The 22,419-nt window shown below is 35.6% G+C and overlaps 1 protein-coding gene across 5 annotated transcripts in view; it reads left to right on the top strand.

Annotated features, from left to right (window-relative positions):
• ATP11B (ATPase phospholipid transporting 11B (putative)) overlaps nucleotides 1-22,419 on the top strand; it is a 119,406-nt gene that overhangs the window by 20,999 nt on the left and 75,988 nt on the right. For 4 of the 5 annotated variants that reach the window (XM_030862742.3, XM_030862751.3, XM_070045478.1 and 1 more), the window contains exons 2-7: nucleotides 2,417-2,533; nucleotides 8,403-8,492; nucleotides 10,146-10,226; nucleotides 15,378-15,485; nucleotides 15,671-15,799; nucleotides 16,427-16,530. In XM_030862742.3, the coding sequence (XP_030718602.1) occupies nucleotides 2,417-2,533; nucleotides 8,403-8,492; nucleotides 10,146-10,226; nucleotides 15,378-15,485; nucleotides 15,671-15,799; nucleotides 16,427-16,530 (629 nt within the window). The remainder of the gene's footprint in view (nucleotides 1-2,416; nucleotides 2,534-8,402; nucleotides 8,493-10,145; nucleotides 10,227-15,377; nucleotides 15,486-15,670; nucleotides 15,800-16,426; nucleotides 16,531-22,419) is intronic. The other variant, XM_070045477.1, reaches the window with a different exon arrangement.

Here is a 22,419-nt window from a genome sequence, read left to right as displayed (position 1 = left end):
CATCTTATTTTAAATTATGATTTCTTGGAATATGGCGATGCTGAATTTAAAATTCAATTTAATTTAAAACTGATTTTATTCTTGGAACATCTCAAAATATCTCCTTGAAATAATTGTAGAAATCTCAGGAGTTCCAAAACTTTAGTATGTGGTCACTGGTTCATCCAGGAGAGAGGGATGGAGAATGATGAGCATTTGCTTCCTGTAAAGTGCACGCATTTATGTATATAGTATATTAATTCTAGTAATGAATGAGAGGTTATAATGTAAACATCAGTATATTTTGGGGGAGGGCATTTGTTTTGTTTCTTTTTTTTTTAGAGATTTATTATTTTATTTATTTTTGGCTGCGTTGGATCTTTCATTGTGGTTCACGGGCTCTTCGTTGCAGCGCGGGCTTCTCTTTAGTTGTGCCATGCAGGGTTTTTTCTTCTCTGGTTGTGGCGCACAGGCTCCAAGGTATGTGGGCTCTGTAGTTGTGGCATGCGGGTTCCAGCGCGCGTGGGCTCTGTAGTTTGCGGCACACAGGCTCTCTAGTTGAGGCACGCAAGCTCAGTAGTTGTGGCACATGGGCTTAGCTGCCCTGCGACATGAGGGATGTTAGTTCCCTGACCAGGGAGTGAACCCATGTCCCCTGGATTGTAAGGCGGATTCTTTACCTTTGGACTACCAGGGAAGTCCCTATTTTTTGTTTCTTAACTTTAGATGTACATAGTAATAATCTTGGTGGGATTTAGCAAAAAATAAAATAAAATTTTATATCAGTGGTTCTCAGTCTCAGTTGTCTTGACATCTTCTTAAAGATTTGTATACTCTTTCAAACCCTCAAGTTTACTTTATTTTTCTTTGTCTCAGAAGTTTACATGCATGGGGTATGACTTAGTGTTATGTTAACATGGTTACAGAGTGGATACAGAATAAATATGCTTCATGGAGTCTAATGCTTCCGTTACCTGTGTGTCCCTTTTGTTATTTTATGAACGTTACAGGCAAACTTCTGTGGACCATCTTTGAAAAACACATCCATAGACTACAGCAGTAGCATTCAAACTGTTTGTTCATTGATTTATTTATTGAGTTGGAGCATGTTATGATATGCTCGAGTATGTAACAAATCACATAATCCTTCATGGTTTAACATAGTGCTTAAACTCAGTAAATAGTTATTGATTGAATAAATGGTATATATCTTTTAAATGATTATGATATTCCAGATAGAGCAGTGAGTTCTGACTCTGATTTTGGAACCTGCCCTCTTTCTCCCATGAGTTGTGACAGGGCACAGTTGTGAAATGTTTAAGAGAAAATTTATGAGGAAAATAAACATGTGTGCCACATTTTATCCTTAAACTGATTTTGAAATCGGATACATAATGGCACATCAACAAAACTGTGGTCATCACTTTAAGTAGCATAAACAAATAAAATAAAACTTCATTTTTTAATGGAGTATACAAATATATTTAATTTGCACAGTTCTGTACTAGCTTTTTCTAAGATCACAAAATAAATTGTTTAAAACCATGAATAACAGCAGTTGAAACCCATATATAGCACTTCTAATATTCTGATGTGCTAAACAAAACATCCCTCTAGGTAATATGGGAATTTCCACTATTTGTGTCTGTGCTTAGTGGAAATTTTACAGGGATGCCGGTATCTATCAAAGGAGTCTTAAAGATTCACTTGCCCCTCTGGAAAAGAGTACAATGCTGTAGGAATAAAGTATCAGTATTCTTGTCACCAGGGCAAACTTTTCCACTAGAGATCATTCCTAAATGTACCTTAATTGAGGGTCTTCTAAATTTGAGGCCAGAATTATAGCATATATCCATATTTCAGGGAGTAGATTGATAATGTAACTAGCACAAAGAAATGCTTGTATGGAATGGGCTATCCAATACATTTTATCTGGGCTATCCAATACATTTTATGTCCTCTGGGAACAAAGCCCTTTGAAACCGAGTTGATCTGGGTGTAAAATAAAATGTAAGCCTTTGTCCTTAGATATGGTAGGTGCTGACTAGGCCTTAGCTACACAGGACTTCCATATCACTGGCTAGGAATCTATCCTAAGAGAAAAGCAAGGAACCCCAGGAATGAAAGGGAAGGAAAGAAGCCTTGTCTTCAAGTGCTTCTGTAGGTCTTCTTGTGGTAGAATTTCTGACAGAGTATGGACTATTTTTCATTACCAGAGGTTATTACCTAGTTAGTTTATATCTGAAGAAAATGTACCTGTTTACTTTGAAAGAAAAAAATATATGGCTTAACTCTTCTGATAATTAAATAGATTGAGCCTATATGCAGGTCAAGGCCAGTAATAATATGTGTAATATGATCAGTTAAATAGAACCAGCAGTAAAGAATCATAACAACTAACCTTGTTGTCCATTATTTTTCTTTTGCTTGGCCTTAGGGTTTTGACCCACCACATCAAAGTGACACAAGAACTATTTACATAGCCAACAGGTTTCCTCAGTATGGCCTTTACACACCTCAGAAATTTATAGATAACCGAATCATTTCATCTAAGGTAAGAATTAACACTTTTATTACTAAAACTGTGGGTTATGTACTATTTTGTTTTAAAAGGTGATTTGTTTGTATTTTTATCCTTAAAAATTCAAGGAAATGGTGGTTGGTAGATGTATCTTAACAAAAATTGTGAACTGTAAAATAAAAAGTTTCTGGTTGCTAATATCAGGTGGCCAGTACGCCCAAAATTACCCTTAGTTGCAATTAAACTAAGGAACTAATATTTATACCATGTGCCAGACACTGTATTAGGTACTTCTCATATTATTTAATTCTTAAAACAACTTTAAGATAGCTTTAACAAAGTGTTGTTATACTCATTTTATATCGGTTTTTTCAATTGAAGTGCAGGGAAGTAATTTACCCAGGGATGAGATCGGAGTTTGAACTCAGTTCTGTGTGACTTTAAAGCCTCACTTCCTCCAGTTTTATCATTCTTCTATAAACATTTTATAGTACCAAGGAACCACTTCACTTTTACATATTTTTCCTTGGTTCAGTTTTTCCTATGGCATTTTTAAGATGTCTTAGCATTATTCTATAATCTTCAATTTCAAAATAGACTATCTGATAGACTCTTCTCTCATGATGGAAATGTTTTCCATGCTGTCTAATATGATAGCCATTAGCCACATAGGGCTGTTTAGGCCTTGAAATGTGGTAATGTAACTGAGGAACTTAACTTTTAATTTAATTTTAATTTTTTTTTAATTGTCAGTAGCCACATGTGACTAGTGGCTACCTTATTGGACAGTGCAGTTATAAAGGATGTGAGTCAGAAACTGAGGGTAAGGTTCTCTCTGAGCATAGCTATTGCTTAATAGACCACCTTAAGAAGCATCTTTGTATTGCTCCTTCCCTCTCTTCCAGGGCGACTAATATTTTCTCTCTAATCCTGATCTCATTTTTCTTGAAGATGTTGTTTTAGGCCAATGGTTCCTTTTCCCTGTTCCTTTTTTCCAGGCTTTACATTATTTACATATGCAACACACGCATTACTGACATCTCATTTTGGACAGTGGTTCTAAAGCAGAGGGCAGGAAGGGGAAATATCAGAATCTAGGGTAATAGAGGAGCTTTAGATTAATGATACAGTTCTTAGTAAGTGATGCAAGAAATAAAAGTCCTTCTTGAAAAAAGTTTTTAAAACACTGGGTATAATTTATATACAATAAAATTCACTAATTTTAAGTGTATAATTTGATAAGTTTTGACAAATGTGTAACATGTGACCGCTGTCATCAAGATACAGAATATATTTGTCACTCCAGAAAGTTAGTAACCAGTCCCCCTCCTCCTCACCTTTAGCACTAGCAGCTGATCTGCTTTCTTTAACTATAGTTTTGTCTTTTCCAGAATGTCATATGAATACAATCATACAGTAGGAGTCTTTTGTGTCTGACTTCTTTTCACTTAACACAGTACTCTTGAGATTCATCCTTGTTGTTGCAAGTATCAGTTTCATTAGTTCATTTCCTTTTTAGTGCATAGTTTAGCTGTCAGCCTAGGTTTGGATAGTTTATGTCCTGAATTTGGGTAATTTTCCTTGCATGGTTTCGCGATCAGTATTTTCCCATCAATTTCCAGCCACTTTTCTAGCCCTGAACTCTAAATCTCTGTGATATTTTGTTGATAAGGGGGTAGTTTTCCCCCACTGTTTGGCTGCTCTAGCTGTGAGAGTTGGATATTATCTCCAGAGTAAGAAGCCATAGTTTATCATTCATATTCCTTCCATTTGTAATTTTTTTGAAATTAAACTCTCTTCCAGTTTCTGTCTATATTTTGGACATGTTCCAGAATTTTAAATAGTTTGTTTTAATCTAGTTTTCATAATTCTTATCTGCTAGGAGTTCACAGTCTGCCAATACTGGAAGCTGAGTGTCCTGGAGAACTTCTGAGATTAACTATCTTTATGACTTTTCATATGCAGCAGTATGAAGTTTAATGTTTTTGACCACAGTTTCAAAAATGTAGATATTTAAATAAACATTGCCCTTTTTTCACACATTTGGAGACTTTCTCATTATTCCCTTATTACTTCCTTATTATTCCATTACCACTTTTTTAAACTTCCAAACCAGATTACCTGCTATTCCATGAATTCATGTTGAACTTCCCTACCACTGTGCCTTTGCTATGATTTTGTATTGATAACTGCAGTTTTTTAAAAGTAGGTTATTTTTTTGCAGAGAATGTATATTTCATGTTTTTGACCACAATTTCAAGAATGTAGATATTTATATAGACAGTGTCTTTTTTTTTTCCTGACCACAAATGAGTCTGGCTTCTCACTGTTCCCTTTTTACTACCTTTCTACTCCCCTATTATTTCCCTAAACTCCTTTCAGACTGTATATCTTCTATACCACAAAGCCACGATCAACTTCCCTCCTCGCTGCCTTTGTTCATTCTGTCTTTCCTTCCTGAAATGTTCTCCCTCTGTTTGCCCCCTATTTTCAGCCTGCTGAGTGTTCCTCTCTTAAAGCCTGTGTCAAATGTGACCTCCTTCATTAAATTTTTCTTTCTAATTGACTTCTTGAATTGCCTTCCCATTGAATTCTTTGTCTATTCCTTCTTTTACTTTATCTTTGAATATAGCTATTGATATATTGTTCTTAATCTACTCTATTTAAATTAAACTTCTTCTCTTTGTTCCTCTTATAGTGTGTCTTACACATTGTAGATGCATGATATGTCTTTAATTTAATTTGCTATAGTAACTTCCTTATCTTAAATTTAAATTTCCTTGCAATATACCCTGAGAAAACCATAATTCAAAAAGAGTCTTGTACCACAGTGTTCATTGCAGCTCTGTTTACACTAGCCAGGACATGGAAGCAACCTAAGTGTCCACTGACAGATGAATGGGTAAAGAAGATGTGGCACATATATACAGTGGAATATTACTCAGCCATAAAAAGAAACGAAATTGAGTTATTTGTAGTGAGGTGGATGGACCTAGAGTCTGTCATACAGAGTGAAGTAAGTCAGAGAAAAACAAATACCGTATGCTAACACATATATACGGAATCTAAAAAAAAAAATGTGGTTCTGAAGAACCTAGGGACAGGACAGGAATAAAGACGCAGACGTAGAGAATGGACTTGTGGACACGGGGAGGGGGAAGGGTAAGCTGGGACGAAGTGAGAGAGTGGCATGGACATATATACTCTACCAAATGTAAAATAGATAGCTAATGGGAAGGAGCCACATAGCACATGGAGATCAGCTCTATGCTTTGTGTCCATCTAGAGGGGTGAGATAGGGAGGGTGGGAGGGAGACACAAGAGGGAGGGGATATGGGGATACATGTATATGTATAGCTGATTCACTTTGTTATACAGCAGAAACTAACACACTATTGTAAAGCAATTATACTCCAGTAAAGACGTTAAAAAAAAAATTTCCTTGCAGAAGGTTTAATTTTATAACCATGTTTTTGTTTTCTTACTAATGTCAGACCTTAGGAGGAAAAAAAGTCAATGATAAAGTTGTATACATAGCTATAGAGAAGGTATACTTCTAGTTCATTTTTCTTGACTGTTATTACATAATAATTAAAATAATTTTAAAGCATAATGAATTATTTTTCTTAGAAGTTTTTTCATGTGTCTTAATATTATTCTACTAGAGTGCCTCCTCTATGTGTGACAGGACAAATGCAGAATTTAGACTTATTCAATCTATTAATGTTTGTATTTCAGAAAACCCGAAAACAATAATTCCTAACATTTGTAAGCTAGCTTTCTTAAGAAATTTTTATGTATTCTCACTTTTTCCATTGTATTATTGAGCTAGCCAAAGAGAGCATCCTGAAACCAATTAATTTACTTTATTACCAACTTATATAGTTGCTCTTTTCAAGATTCTGAAAGATAAAATATATTGTCACTATTATATAGATTGATGTAAACATAGAACATCGTCAAGTTAATTCCTATAAAGTTTTATACATTTGATCTGGTGCTGAGGAAGTTGCATGGAAATACTATGACCCCTGTAAGGACAACTGCCTTTTTACCCCAGTGAAGATCAACTGGCAATGGTTTGACCCAGAATTACCACCTCATATGCACACATTGAGCACTGACTTCTTCTGGTTCCAGGAAGTCTCTACCTCTCTTCTCTCTAGAGCCTTGAACATAGTTCCCAATCCCAGATTCTAGAGCCACTGGTGCTACCACTACCACAGGTAAATATGTTTCAGGTATCCCAGATTAGAACTGAAAATATAATTTCACCTAAGAAAGGAAGGTGTTAGGCATTGTACTATTCTTTATATACCCTTGGGTCAAATAGGCTTTTGTGGGCTCTTCTTGGAACCTAACCGTATTTATAAAATTGTTCATATGTGAAAGGATGTTTGAGGTCTTAAAAAACTGATTAAGGGAATTTCCTGGCGGTCCAGTGGTTAGGATTCCTCTCTTACTGCCAAGGGCGCAGGTTCAATCCTAGTCAGGGAACTAAGATCCTGCAAGCCACACAGCGCAGCCCAAAAAAAAAAAAAAAAAATACTGATTAAGAAGCAAATTTCTGACGTACCAAAATTCAGAAATTAGAACTGTCTTTCATTGCACCAGAGAAAATCTTGAATTGGTCAGTGGTTGAATTGACCAATGGTTATTGGTCAGTAGTTGAATTGACCAATGGTTATTGCCTGACATCAGGAGAATTATCTGGAAAAAAAATTCTTTTTCCAAGCATATTTATTTACTTATCTATTCTGCTAAAGTTTTTATCTCTAGCTGTGTGCTCTAGTGTAACTGCAATAGAGCAGTAAATAAAACAATGTCTCTAGGGATCTTAGATTCTACTGAGAGAATGGACATAGGGTAAAGTAACAGTGCTGTGAAGTGTTTCCCTGTTTCATGCATAAAGTTGTGTTGTGAATAGTGAGTGGCACAAGTAAAATTTGTACGATATTACCCTGCCCCCATAATATAGCATTATAGGCTTATAAACTGATGAATAATACAACAACAGACACACAGCAGTTAATATGAGCCAGGGTCTGTTGTAAGTGCTTCATAAATATATTAGCTCATTTAATTTTTATAACAACCCTATACAGTATGATTGTTATTATTGTCCTCATTTTATAGAGGCACAAAGTGAAGTACAAAGAGATTAGGTCCAAGGTCACTAAATGACCTTGGATTAGGATTTAGGCCACAGCAGTTTAACCCTTTACCATCTATGTTCGTAACCATTATACTCTGCTGTCTTTAAAAATTGACACTGTGACAGACTTTCATATCCTTTATGAGATTTTCTTGATGGTTATACCAGTGATCACTTACCTAAAGTAATTTTTAATCTTTTTCACATTCTAGTTTATTTTTCATATCCCATGCTTAATGGAATAACTGAATAATTATACCATTGCCTCTGTTTCTGAATAAATAAAATATAAAATAAATATAATATAAATTTAATAAAATTAAAAATAAATTGAATCCAGTGTTAGCATTTCTATCAACTCTTAATTCATCTTCAGCATTAGGTTCAGTCTTGTGTAACCAAAAACCAAAATCAGTTATTAAAATATTATTTTAGATCTGCCATCTCCAACTTCTAAAAAACTAAGAATTTAATAGCAAAATTGATGGGTTCCAGTTTATCTCATTTTTAAAAATTATACTAAAATTGCCAATAAATAGTAAAAGACAGAAAAAAAATAGAATAAAAGCCCTGAAACTCTAAAAACCAGATAGTTTTTGTAGCATTGAGAGTTACATGAATTTGTCTAAGGGCTTAGTAAATCTGATACTACTTTTCTTGTTATTATATGTGTATAGTATATATTATTTTAAAATATTAACTTATTGATCTTTTTTTTTCTTTTTTTTTTCCTTTGTTTTTTTTTAGTATACTGTGTGGAATTTTGTTCCAAAAAATTTATTTGAACAATTCAGAAGAGTGGCAAACTTTTATTTTCTTATTATATTTTTGGTTCAGGTAAGCTTTATCACTTCATAAATTGTTAAGTTTGTAGACATGGGTTCTAAAAATATATCTTCAGGGAAAAGTTATATTGCATTCTAAATCATTTGACTGTGGGACCATTTTTTTTTTTGCAGAGCTTCCCCATTGTATTCACTGAATACAATGATTTAAACCACATCAAGATGTCTGAAAAATAGCCAGTGAATTTTAAGATTAATTGTATTTTGTTTTATCACTGATTGCTATGGTGCTGATAATCATAATCAAAGCCAAGAAAATAACATCATCCTTTCAGATGTTCTGCCTCGGACATAAATATTTTGGCTTTTAATATACAGCACATGTTTTTGGCACATTTCTGCCTATGGAACCATCTTTGTACAAAGTAAATCTTTCTTTGGCTTTTCTTTTTTTTAATTTAAATTTTACTTTTATTTAAAAATTTTTTTAATTATAATTTTTAAGAATCCCCGTGAATATTGATTTTTCTCCAGGAGACTGTTTTCTTAACCTAAATCTATGTTCATTATAAGCTTTTTGACAGTTTCTTGATTTTCACATTGTGCTTTTTTTCCTAATGTCAAAATATCAAGAGAACAGCTTATGAAACTTGAGTATAAATCAGGATTTAAAATAAGTGTCATTTTCTTTTAAAGAGGTTATTCTTTTCTGATAATACCTTGGCAGTGTATTCCAGTGTGGCATTGAATTTTTCTATAAACTCTGAACTTTTCTCTCCATAGAACCTGGGCTTTCAAAAGAAAAAAACTTGTGAAGTAGTCACTGTAAAGCTTGAGGAAACTTTTTTTTTAAATTGCTTTGCTTCATGAACAGAAAAGGAACTTCTGATTTTTTTTCATCAATAGAACTTCAGCTTGGTTTAGTTGGAAAAATGAGAAATTTATACTTACTATGTCCATGTAACATGCATTTGTGAAATTACTAGCTAAGATAAGGAATTCAGCTTGTGTGTGGAGTAGAACAAATTTAATTGGCCTACCCAGAGTAAAGGAATATTAATAAATCGTTAGACCCATGTTCTAAATAACCAGATATAATTACTACAAATATTTCTTTTCCAGCAGTTTATTGAAACCTCAGTTGTATGATTTAGATAATTGCAGCAGCATTTTCCAAGTTGTACCCTTCTGGCTCCGCTAGGTGTAACAAAATCACTTGTAGAAAGAAACCCTTTCCCTAGTCCCATTTCTTGTTTTCTCTCCCTAAGTGGTGAGTTTATGCTGGATCCCAGGGTAAAAACTGACAGACTTTACAGCGTTTCTCAGGATGGGCAAAGAAATGTGAACTGAGATTCTGAGCAGCTATAGCTCCCCTCCAAGGCAAATACCGAGGAAGACCTTAAGTACTCTGTGTTAAGAAAGCAGAGACTGAGTCCACCCTAGCAGTATTTGTGGGTATGCAATAGATTTAGGTATTCTGCTAACCCCATATAAAAGCCATCAAAGTGAACTTGTGAAACTGTGAACTAAACTACACTCACTGCATAGTCTCTCTCTCATGTTATTTTTTCATCTGGACCATGATACATGTTTTGTATAATGTTTTCAGATTTCCCAATAATTATGAGATTCTAGATGTTATTACAGTATACACAATATGTGTACAATATAAAATATACTCTGCCTTCTCTGTTTTTTAATCCAGCTTATGATTGATACACCTACCAGTCCAATTACCAGTGGACTCCCGTTATTCTTTGTGATAACAGTAACAGCCATAAAGCAGGTATGAAATACTTCGTATTGTTATTTTTCTCCCAAGTCATTCAGAAGTTGCTTAATATTTCCACTCCAAAGTAAGATTTATTGTTGTGAAAATAATTTTCATAACAAGAAATTTATTTGATTCTGCCTATGGTAAAATTAAACTGAATTAAGCCATCCTTATCAGGTACCTGGTGACTGATGGGATGATTACAATTGTTAAAATATGTCGTTCCTTTGATACACCTAGGGAGCATCCAAAAACAAGCATTTTATATGTACAAACCAATTCATATATGAAACAGATTAATTATTATAATCATCTTTGCAGAGTTTGGTCGTATTTAAAGGAAATACAGTTCAAAGGGGATATGTTTATAAGGAGCAGAACATGTACTTCTGGCACGAACATTTCTGAATAAGAATTGTACAGTGCTTTCCTACGTTTTACAACTTCCTCTGGTGAGGTCGATTTTTATGTAAAATAGTATTCTAGGGGAAATAGCTTCAACCAGATCTTGAATTGATATTAAAATGTAGGTATATTGGGCTTCCCTGGTGGCGCAGTGTTTGACAGTCCGCCTGCCGATGCAGGGAACGCGAGTTCGTGCCCCGGTCTGGGAAGATCCCACGTGCCACGGAGTGGCTGGGCCTGTGAGCCATGGCCGCTGAGCCTGCGCGTCCGGAGCCTGTGCTCCGCAACGGGAGAGGCCACAACAGTGAGAGGCCCACGTACCGCTAAAAAAAAAAAAAAAAAAAAAAAAAAAGTAGGTATAGAAGAACAGTATTATTGGATAAACATGACAAGTAAGAAGTTTAAAAATTCCTAGAAATGACATGTTTATATACTACCACTTCTCAAAATATCTTTGAGAAGATACTGGGCCAGAGGCTCAATTATACAGAACTGAACCCTTCCTCCTGAAAGGGAGTTAATTTGAATTTTCTTGTGTCAGTATGATAAATATTCATTATATAAGATTTAGGGATAAGGTGGAAATTGACATGGAAACAAAATTGGAAAACATTTTATAATTCTGAGATGTAGTATATTTATTACTTACATGATATGGGTATGGGGAGTCTGTAGATTAACAGTTGCATTATTTATCTAGTGTGTCAGAATATCATGCTACCGTTCTAAGTTTGATTTCCCTATATTCAGTGTTCTGTTGGAGATGAGAATTCGTGTAAGTCAGTAAGCATCCATATCACTTAATGCATATTTACTTGGCTTTGTAGATGTCATTTATTTTATCAAAGTAACACACATTTGTCCCTTGGACCTCTTTTCTATATATAGTTTCCTTTTTGGTGATTTCTTCCAATCTAGTGGCTTAAGGTACCATTTATATGTTGATGGGTCTCAAATTTACATGTATCCTGAAACTATGCTCTGAACTCCAGACACACATATACAACTCTTTGTGCTTGGAAATACAACTGTTTCCACTTGGATATCTTAGGCTTTTCCTGACCTCTGTGTCACTCTCTTCTTTCCTGCTCTGGTCTTTTTGCTTCATATCATTTTTGCTTACCTATGGTTCTATTGAATAAATGCTTGTTTATTAGTTTGTCTGTCATCTTCATTTGAATGTTTCGTTCTATGAGGGCAGAGACTTCGTTTTATATTACTAGTTTATTACCAGTGACCAGAACAAGGCTGTGCACATATTTGGCCTTCAATAAATATTTGTTTGATAGGTGAATAAATGAATGAATGAATCTCTTGAATATTTTTAAGGCAATGTTAAATGTTGTAATACTTCTTGCCCTGGTTTATACTTTAATATGAATGAAGTTGTTAGATTTTTTTTTTTAACTTCTTCCAGCTATATTTGCAAATTGTGTTCTCTTTAGTTGTGTAATGCAAGATATAGTGCTCTGGTAAATATCATAATCTTTGTCCTGTATGAGCTTAAAACGTATAAAGTAGAGAAGGTAAGACCAAATACAAAAATAATTATAGTTTAATAAGATCATAGAAAGAGCCAGTGAGCTGTAGGTATTCAGAGAAAGGGTGGAACACTTCATCTGGATAATCAAGGAAGGCTTCATGGAAGAAATATTAGAGATGAGACTTTGGAATATGGATAAAATGATAGTTGGTAAAGAAGGTGAGATAGAAACAAACAACTTGAGCAAAGGCTTAAATGGAAGAAAAGGCAAGACTTATTTTAGGGAATGACATATCTGACTAATGTTTGACCCTGTGTAGGAATGTACTAAAAGATAACATACTGGAAATGGATGTTGGTACTAAATTAAAGAGGCTGGAAGACTCTTTGAGAGTTGTCAGGAGGGGTTTGAACAGGATAGTGAATTAAAACAGTGTTTTGGAAAGCTTAATCTGGCAGTGACATGTAGGATGAATTATAGTTTGTGAACTTGTGTTTAAAAAGATTTTAACTGTATGCCTCCCCAACTGTTTAGAGTTGTTGCTGATATATATTTGGATTTTGGGAGACAAGTGTATCTACACAAAAGAATAATAGTAAGCAAGATATGAAAGGTAATTAGGAATGTAAGAACAACAGAGTCTGAAGAATCAAGGGAAACAACATTTTCCAGGGTAGGAAACATCAAGAAATGGTCTCTAGAGTTTTCAATTGAAAAATCAGAAATTATGTTAGCACTTGAAATCCCTGCACTATAAAATCGCTGTGTAACTGCTAAAAACAAAGCAAAACAAAACAGATTTTTAAAAAATCAAAATAAAACCCTAAGTAAATCTGCTTATGACTGCTCTTGTGAAAAAGCAGTCTATTTTGTATCATAGATTGTATGTAATGATACTTTTTCATTTGTACTTGTAAGCCAAAGATTTCTAATACATTTTTGTTTTAGTTTAAATTTGTCAATGGAAGTAAATGGAATGATAACTTCAGAAAAAGATAATTTTAAAATTATTGCTTTATTGATGTCATCTGACTATAAAAGTATGCTTTTTGACAGTTTCAGGAAAGGTATTTTGACTCTCAATTAAATTTCTCTAAAATTGACATACCACATCTTAAATTGAGCCAGCATAATTTGTGTCTTAAAAATGCTTTCCCAAAAGGATTCTCCCTGAAAAACATAGACCTTCAGAGCAATCTTTAGTATTTGTTTTATATTTTATAATGTTGTAATAGTTTTAGGTAATAGATGCACATATTTTTTAAAATGGAAACAGTATAAAATAACATATAGGGACTTCCCTGGTGGTCCAGCAGTTTAGACTGTGTGCACCCAATGCAGGGGGCCTGGGTTCAGTCCCTGGTCAGGGGACTAGATCCCACATGCCACAACTAAAGATCCTGCATGCTGCAACGAAGATCCCACATGCCGCAACTAAGACCCAGCACAGCCAAATAATTTTTTTTTTAACATCTGTATTGGAGTATAATTGCTTTACAATGGTGTGTTAGTTTCTGCTTTATAATGAAGTGAATCAGCTATACATATACATATATCCCCATATCTCCTCCTCCTTGTGTCTCCCTCCCTCCCACCCTCCCTATCCCACCCCTCTACTCTAGGTGGTCACAAAGCACCGAACTGCTTTTTACTTTTGGTAGTGTATATATGTCCATGCCACTCTCTCACTTCGTCCCAGCTTACCCTTCCCCCTCCCTGTGTCCTCAAGTCCATTCTCTATGTCTGCGTCTTTATTCCTGTCCCCCCCTTAGGTTCTTCAGAACCTTTTTTTTTAATTTCTTTTTTTAGATTCCACATGTATGTAGCATACGGTATTTGTTTTTTTCTTCCTGACTTACTTCACTCTGTATGGCAGACTCTAGGTCCATCCACCTCACTACCAATAACTCAATTTCATTTTTTTATGGTTGAGTACTATTCCATTTTATATATGTGCCACATCTTCTTTATCCATTCATCCGTCAATGGACAGTTAGGTTGCTTCCATGTCCTGGCTATTGTAAACCAAATAAATAAATTAATTAATTAAATAACATATAGTAAAAGTCTCTTATGCTCCTATCCCTTAGTCTCCTAGTTCTCCTCCCCTGAGGGAGCCATTATTTGTACATTAGTCCAGGTATCTATACAAAGTGTTCACATTAGTAAGCATATATTTTTCACAAATGATAGCATAGACTACAACACATTCTGTACCTTACTTTTATCACTTAATGTTACTTCTTAGATATCATTCCATTATCTATACTTGTGCTATACCTCTGAGTGCTTGAATTTTCTCTAAAATAGCATAAGTCTTTTCCAGTGGATAAGGCTCCACGCTCCCAATGCAGGGGCCCTGGTTTTGATCCCTGGTCAGGGAACTAGATACCACATGCATGCCACAACTAAGGAGCTAGTGAGCCACAACTAAGGAGCCCACAAGCCACAACTAAGGAGCCCTCCTGCCACAACTAAGACTCAGTGCAAGCAAATAAAAAATAAATATTTTTTAAAAATTACCACTCTTTAACATTTAATCAAAGGATTCTTTGTGAAATGCTTATGTTTCCCCTTTTTTATATAAATTTATTTATTTATTTTTAGCTGCATTGGGTCTTTGTTGCTGTGCGCAGGCTTTCTCTAGTTGCGGTGAGCGGGGGCTACTCTTCGTTGCAGAGCGTGGGCTTCTCATTGAGGTGACTTCTCTTGTTGCAGAGCACAGGCTCTAGGTGCACAGGCTTCCGCAATTGTGGCTCGTGGGCTCAGTAGTTGTGGCTCGCGGGCTGTAGAGCGCAGGCTCGGTAGTTGTGGCACACGGGGTTAGTTGCTCCACGGCATGTGGGATCTTCCCAGACCAGGGCTTGAACCCGTGTCCCCTGCATTGGCAGGCAGATTCTTAACCACTGCACCACCAGGGAAGTCCCTAAATTTCAGAACTTTTTGAAGACACAGGGATAGAAGAAATCTGGTAATGAGAAAGTGAACGGTGCAAAAAAAGCCCATTAAGGTGACATAGAAGGAGCCTCCTGTAAGGAAACTGAGGAGGAGTAATTAGAGAGATAGTATGAAAACCAGGAACATGTATGTGATGAAAACCAAGAGAAAAGAGTGTTTCTAGTAGTGATGAATGTCAAATACCTGAGTCAGGTAGCCTAACATAATTCTAATGAATGAAATGTTTGGGGGAAATTTTTATGTTTCTTTTTCTCATTTGATAAAAAGTATCTTCTAATACTAAGAGGGGCATTTTTTATTCTTTTGATGTTTACAGGGATATGAAGATTGGTTAAGACATAACTCAGATAATGAAGTAAATGGAGCTCCTGTTTATGTTGTTCGAAGTGGTGGCCTTGTAAAAACTAGATCAAAAAACATTCGGGTATGCACTTAGTAAATAATAGAAATCAATAATATTTTGAAATCACAAATTCTCTGATTGTTTTAGTTAAAAGTCTGCTTTCCTACATTAAAATATTATGATAGACCACTTGTTTAGAACTCAATAAAATTTAGTCTTTGCCTTTTAAAATCTGTATATCCACTTTTCCCCAAAATTCTTCATAGGTGGGTGATATTGTTCGAGTAGCCAAAGATGAAATTTTCCCTGCAGATTTGGTGCTTCTGTCCTCAGATCGACTTGATGGTTCTTGTCACGTTACAACTGCTAGCTTGGATGGAGAAACTAACCTGAAGGTTTGTACATGCTTATGTTTGAGTGTCGCTCTTGGTGAACAAAATGTCTTTGGATTATAGTAATACTTTCCTTTGGTTAAGGTAATAAAGTTTGACCTGATAAAGGAGAAGTGTTTTAAATTACTGAAACTTTTTAAAAGTTAAGTTTTTTTTTAAAGAAATAATGTTATTATACATTTACTTCAAGGGGAGCCTCACATAATTTAGTCAAGTTTAAGAAAAGCGAAAAGTGTTTTTAGGAAAAAAATAATCTTCTAATACATTGGTGCTTTTTTAGATACGGGACACATTTACATTTTTCTCAGTTTTCAAAGTATTAATACAATCAAGGATTTTATTTGATACACTTTTTTCCCCCTATTAAATTTTTTATGATAAACTTAGAGCAGTAATGATTGTTAACACAGACTTAAATTTCCTGGTATGCAAATGTCCTCTGTAGACAGGTAATCACAGTAGCTCCTTTTACTACTTGTTATTTTACATTCTTCTTTCTCTTCTGCCATCTAGCTAAGTGATCTCAGCTACAGAATGCTGTGATTTCATATGTAAAAGAGGTTTGAAATAAATCTTATCTAAAGTTCCATGTAGATCTCAAAACTGTGATTTAATTTTTCTTTTTTTCAGACCCATGTGGCAGTTCCAGAAACAGCAGTATTACAGACAGTTGCCAATTTGGACACTCTTATAGCTGTGATAGAATGTCAGCAACCAGAAGCAGACTTGTACAGGTATGGTGTGATAATCACCATGCTCATTTTAAGTTCTGTTTACAGATTTCATTTTTACAATGATAAACGTGCACTGAGGTAGTTAGCTAATTGACATTATTGGGGGGAGCAAGGTGGGAGATCAGTTAAAGGGGAAAAAAGCTAAAAGCAGAATTTGCCAGAATTCTAAGCCAAAGTATTAATTCAAAAGCCATGCTTTTAGTCACATGTTCTTTCCTATTACCTTCTACTTTGGTATGAATTGGCTTTATAACAATAGCAATAAACTTTATAACTATAATAGTAGTTACAACAGAAATAAGATTATTTCCTTAGAAGAAAATAATCTAATGGTGTGCGTGTGTGAGTGCGTGTGTATATATGTGCTCCATGAAGGCAAGGGCCATGTCTTTATGTTCAATAGGAACTAACTACTTTTAACATTACAATTTACTAAATATTAATACAGTGTAAGTCATCTTTCAGTGAGTGCTGTGCTAATTATTGTGGTCTATGGAATGGAAACAACTTTTTATTATTAAAGACTTCCATGAGAAACTACTCATTTTTACTCAATAACTGGTGATAGAATATAAATTATAACCACATTGTAAAAATTACCCTCAGCTTCTTGTCATATTCTCCATCTCCATTTGTTGGTTGAAATGTTTTAAAATCTTATCACTAGTCATTGGATTTTTCAGATGTCTTACATATCTTTATTCTGGATCCATATATTTATAATGGAGTTTTCTCTATGTGATATTATAAAAATCTTGCATTTTCATCAAAGTCAAATATGGATACAATATGGAGTTTTCCAATTAACTGTAAAAATTTGGACTTCTATGCTTTAAGAGCATTTAAATTATAAGATAGATTTAACTGTGAAGAATTTAGTACTTTAAGAGTTCTCTATTGCTGTTATTTCCAAGTCTCAGACAAGGGTGAATTATTAAAAGATTAGTATTAAAAACTAGAAAATGATGCAGCATTAAGAAAGCATAAGATTAATATGAGATCAAATGTAACTAATGCTTTCGTGGGTGGTTTTACGTTATTTGGAAAATGGGGAGAAAGTTTAAAAATACTTCTGTTAAATAAGAAATAATTCACTGTTGAATATAAGGTATTCCTCTTTATTTTCTCTTTTCCTCTTCCTTACTGAAAGTATATGGGTTTTTTTAAAATACAAATGTAATTACTACAGAAGACTTTTGTAATAGAAAAATAACTCATAATTAATTATGCCACTACTTTAAAATTTTTATTGCTGTTTTTATTCATTCATTCAACAAATCATTGTTGAGCACCTTTGTGCTCATTATGATAAGTGATAAATAAGATTAATAAGCACAGTTTCCATCCTTGAGGAACTCACAGCTGTAAAGATATTTTATATATCTCTAACTGTATTTTTTCAGTTTACTGTACCATACTATATGCTATTTATAAGGGAAATATTGATGTTTAAAATTTTTAATGTCCAAGTAGGAGGAATGGTTAAATGGCTTTATGGTATAGATGTAAGATGAATTAGGTAGGTAATAAAAATGATGCTTTCAAAGAATTTAATGACATAGCAACATACTGAAATACAATGTTGAATAAAATGTTATAGAGCTGTAGTCTCATATCCCAATTATATAAAAAGAAATATGTATGTATGTGTATTTGATAGGTAGTTAGGTAGTTAGATAGAAAAAATAAATAGGTATAGAGAGAAAGAAAAACCTAGAGGAATTACATGTCAGGATGTTAGTACTTATTTCTTGGTGGTACGATTTCAGCTGCTTTTTAATCACCTTTTTTGTTCTCCATATTTTCTAATATTTCTTGAAAGAATATGGATTGCCCTTGTGGTTTTTTTAAAGTATTTTCCATCTTACTACACAGTATTCTTAATGATCTTTTTTAATGGCTGCATAATAGTCTAAGTAAACGTACTAGAACCTAACGGTTCCCCAGTCTTTCCATACTTAACTCTTCCATTGTTTTGCTATTAGAAGTATTGCATGACACCTTATTACATATAAGTTCACCAACTCAGAATCCAGTAGTTAGATAGTTCATCATTCCCTCCTCTTTGATACAACTTGTTCACTTGGCTTCCAAGACATCTCCCTCTCTTGATTTTCCTCTTACTTCAGTAGTCCCTCCTTCTCAATCTCTTTGGCTGATTTCTCCTCTTCTCTATGACTTCTTGATGTTAGAGTGCCCCAGGACTATCCTCAGTCCTCTTCCCTCCTCTACCTATACCTTTCATTATCTGAACTCACTCTTTGTGATCTCATCCTGGCTGATGGCTTTCAAAACCATCTATATGCTGATGACTCCAAATTTATATCTCAATCCCAGATTTCTTCCCTAGTCTTCAGATTCTTATATCCAACTTCCTGTTCCGCAATTCCACTTGGATATTTAGTAAAAAATATCAAATTAATCACGTTGAAAACTGAATTCCTGATCTTTCCTCCAGAAGTTTTTATGCTAACGGCCATTCCCATTTCAGCTAATGACAGTCCATCTTTTCAGTTGTTCCGGCCAGAAATCTTGGAGTCAGCCATGACTCCTTCATCCCCTCTCTGCTCACCTCTTCTCACCTTCTCTGCCACATCTCATCCCAATCCATCAGAATATCATATTGGTTTACTTTCAAAATACATCCAAAACCTGACCATCTTTCACCCCCTTCTCTGCTACTCAATTGATCCAAACCAGCATTATCTTCTGCTTGGATTACTGCTATCAAAGGCTTCCTTACTGGTTTTTCTGCTTTTACTCTTCTTTCCCTTGCAGTCTGTCTGTTCTCACAAAAGCAGCCAGAGTCATCCTTTTAAAATGTAAGTCAGATCATAGCATTCCTCTGCCCAAACCTTACAATGGCTTTTCTGTCTCACTCATATCTTTATAATGATCTAACTGATTGCCTCCATCCCCAACTGATCTCTGATCTAATTTTTGACCCTTCTCCCTCGTGCCTCACCCTCGAGCTACACTGGCCTCCTTATTTTCCCTTGAAAATGCCATATCCACTTCTACCTTTTCACTAGCTGTTCTTTATCTAACTCCTTTACCACCTTCTAGTCTTCGCTTAAAATCACCTCTTCAGTGAGGCCTACTTTGACTATTTAATACTGTGACTTAATCCTTCTTACCCTCTCCTGCTTTTTTTTAATAGCACATAATACCTTCTAGTATGCTATGTAATGTACTTATTTATTATGTTTGTTGCTTATTATCTCCTTCTCCAACTAAATTGTAAACTCAAGGACAGACATCTTTGTGTGTTTTGTTCACTGATGTATCCCAAGCACCTAGAACAGATCTGGCATCTAGGAGGCCTTACTACATGTTTGTTGACAGTTGAAAAGAATAAATATCTTTATGGACTTAATTTTATGCACTTAAGTTTTTCCTTTTATTGAATTCTGTGATATATGCAACTAAGATTTGTGTGTGTTACAATTCACTTAACTATTGAATTGAAATACCTAGAACAGAATAGACACTCAATAAATATCTGTTGAATGAGTAAATGAATGATAAGAGTTCCACAGTATTACTTAATCAAAGGATTTGAGAACATTTTTATTGCCCATTTATTCATCATATATTGAGTGCCTCCAATAACTGAGGCATAGTGCTAGATACTGGGAATGCAGCAGTAAGGAAACAGTGATAGCTCCTGACTCCTAGAGTTAATAATCTAATACTAGATTATTCCCTAAGAACAGACAGAGCTGCAAAAGTGGAATTATTAGATTAAAACCCTAATCGAATTTGGCCTTTATTAAACCTACTGACACATTACTTTCCAAAAACATTGGATTAATTTTTATTGCTATGAGCTAAGTATAAGTTTATGAGGCTTATTATTGTTTCAAAATGTTACAAGTATTAAGTTTTGTTTTTCGTGCTTTTTAAAATTTATTTATTTATTTTTGGCTGTGTTGGGGCTTCGTTGCTGTGCGCGGGCTTTCTCTAGTTGCAGTGAGTGCGGGCTGCTCTTCGTTGCAGTGTGTGGGCTTCTCATTACGATGGCTTCTCTTGTTGCGAAGCACAGGCCCTAGGTGCACAGGCTTCAGTAGTTGTGGCGCACAGGCTTAGTTGCTCTGCAGCATGTGGGATCTTCCTGGACCAGGGCTCAAACCCGTGTCCCCTGCATTGGCAGGCAGATTCTTAACCACTGTGCCACCAGGGAAGTCCCTAGTATTAAGTATTATAGTTTTAAAATTTTTGCTGATTTTATAGATAATAGTTTTATAGTTTTAAAACTAGTTTTAATTTATTGTTTTACTAAAAAGGCTGAGCAGGGAGTTCCCCGGCAGTCCAGCGGTTAGGACTCGGCGCTTTCACTCCCGGGGTCTGAGTTCAGTCGCTGGTTGGGGAACTAAGATCCTGCAAGCCATGCAGCACGGCCAAGAAAAAAAAGGAAGGAAAGAAAAAAAAGAAAAGCTGAACATTTTTCTGTGTTTATTAACTTTTCTCCTTTGGATATTGTCAGTTCCTTCCTAGTTACCTATTAGTTAACAGTGGTTACATTATTTCCCTTTTTATTTTTCTTTAAATAAATTTATTTACTTACTTAATTTTGGCTGTATTGGGTCTTTGTTGCTGCACACGGGCTTTTCTCTAGTTGCGGCGAGCGAGGGCTATTCTTCGTTGTGGTGCACGGGCTTCTCATTGTGGTGGCTTCTCTTGTTGCAGAGCACGGGCTCTAGGTGCACGGGCTTCAGTAGTTGTGGCTGGCGGGCTCTAGAGCACAGGCTCAGTAGTTGTGGCCCACAGGCTCTAGAGCGTAGGCTCAGTAGTTGTGGTGCACGGGCTAAGTTGCTCTGCCGCATGTGGAATCTTCCCGGACCAGGGCTCAAACCCTTGTCCCCTGCATTGGCAAGTAGATTCTTAACCACTGCACCACCAGGGAAGTCCACATTATTTCCTTTTAGAAAACTTTAACAGCTTATTGAGGAGAGGCTAGAGTACGGTTAAGAAATTATCTCTGCCCAACCACTGGAAGAAATAAAAACTAGGAGAGTCTTCTGTTTAGGTACAGCCTCTAGCAGGTGCCTATTTCACAGTATTCTCCATAGTCTCTTTCCTTGGCTCCTTTGCTCTTTTTGTTCTTTTTTTTTTAATTCTATTCTCTTTATTTTTTGTAGACTCCAACTCATCAGTTCTACTTCTGGGAATTTTTCCTAACAAAATAATGATATTCTGCTTTTAGAAATACATCTTGGGCTTCCCTGGTTGCGCAATGGTTGAGAGTCTGCCTGCTGATGCAGGGGACACGGGTTCGTGCCCCAGTCTGGGAAGATCCCACATGCCGCGGAGCGGCTAGGCCCTTGAGCCATGGCCGCTGAGCCTGCGCGTCCAGATCCTGTGCTCCGTAACGGGAGAGGCCACAACAGTGAGAGGCCCACATACTGCAAAAAAAAAAAAAAAAAAAAAAAAAGATATTTTAATGCAAATGTGAAAAGATATGTACACTGGCTTGTTGGGGGCTGTATTGTTTAGACTATCCATAAGTTGGGAAAAAACCTAAGCTTCTGTCAGTAGTGAATTACTTAAATAAATTATGCAGTGACCCCAAAATACAATGCTATGTGTGGCCATTAAAAGTAATGATGTGGATCTGTTTTTTTTTTTTTTTTTTGCGGTACACGGGCCTCTCACTGTTGTGGCCTCTCCCATTGCGGAGCGCAGGCTCAGCGGCCATGGCTCACGGGCCTAACCGCTCCGCGGCATGTGGGGTCTTCCCGGACCGGGGCACGAACCCATGTCCCCTGCATCAGCAGGCGGACTCTCAACCACTGCGCCACCAGGGAAGCCCTGGATCTGTATTTTTCACAGGACATGTTAAGTGGGGAGAAAATATTACCAACAGTATTTATGATATGATCCCATTTT

The sequence above is a fragment of the Globicephala melas genome, chromosome 4, assembly GCF_963455315.2.
Source record: "Globicephala melas chromosome 4, mGloMel1.2, whole genome shotgun sequence".
NCBI classification, from domain to species: domain Eukaryota; kingdom Metazoa; phylum Chordata; class Mammalia; order Artiodactyla; family Delphinidae; genus Globicephala; species Globicephala melas.
The sequence above is the reverse complement of the archived record's forward strand: the minus strand, read 5'-3'. Positions and strand labels throughout refer to the sequence as shown.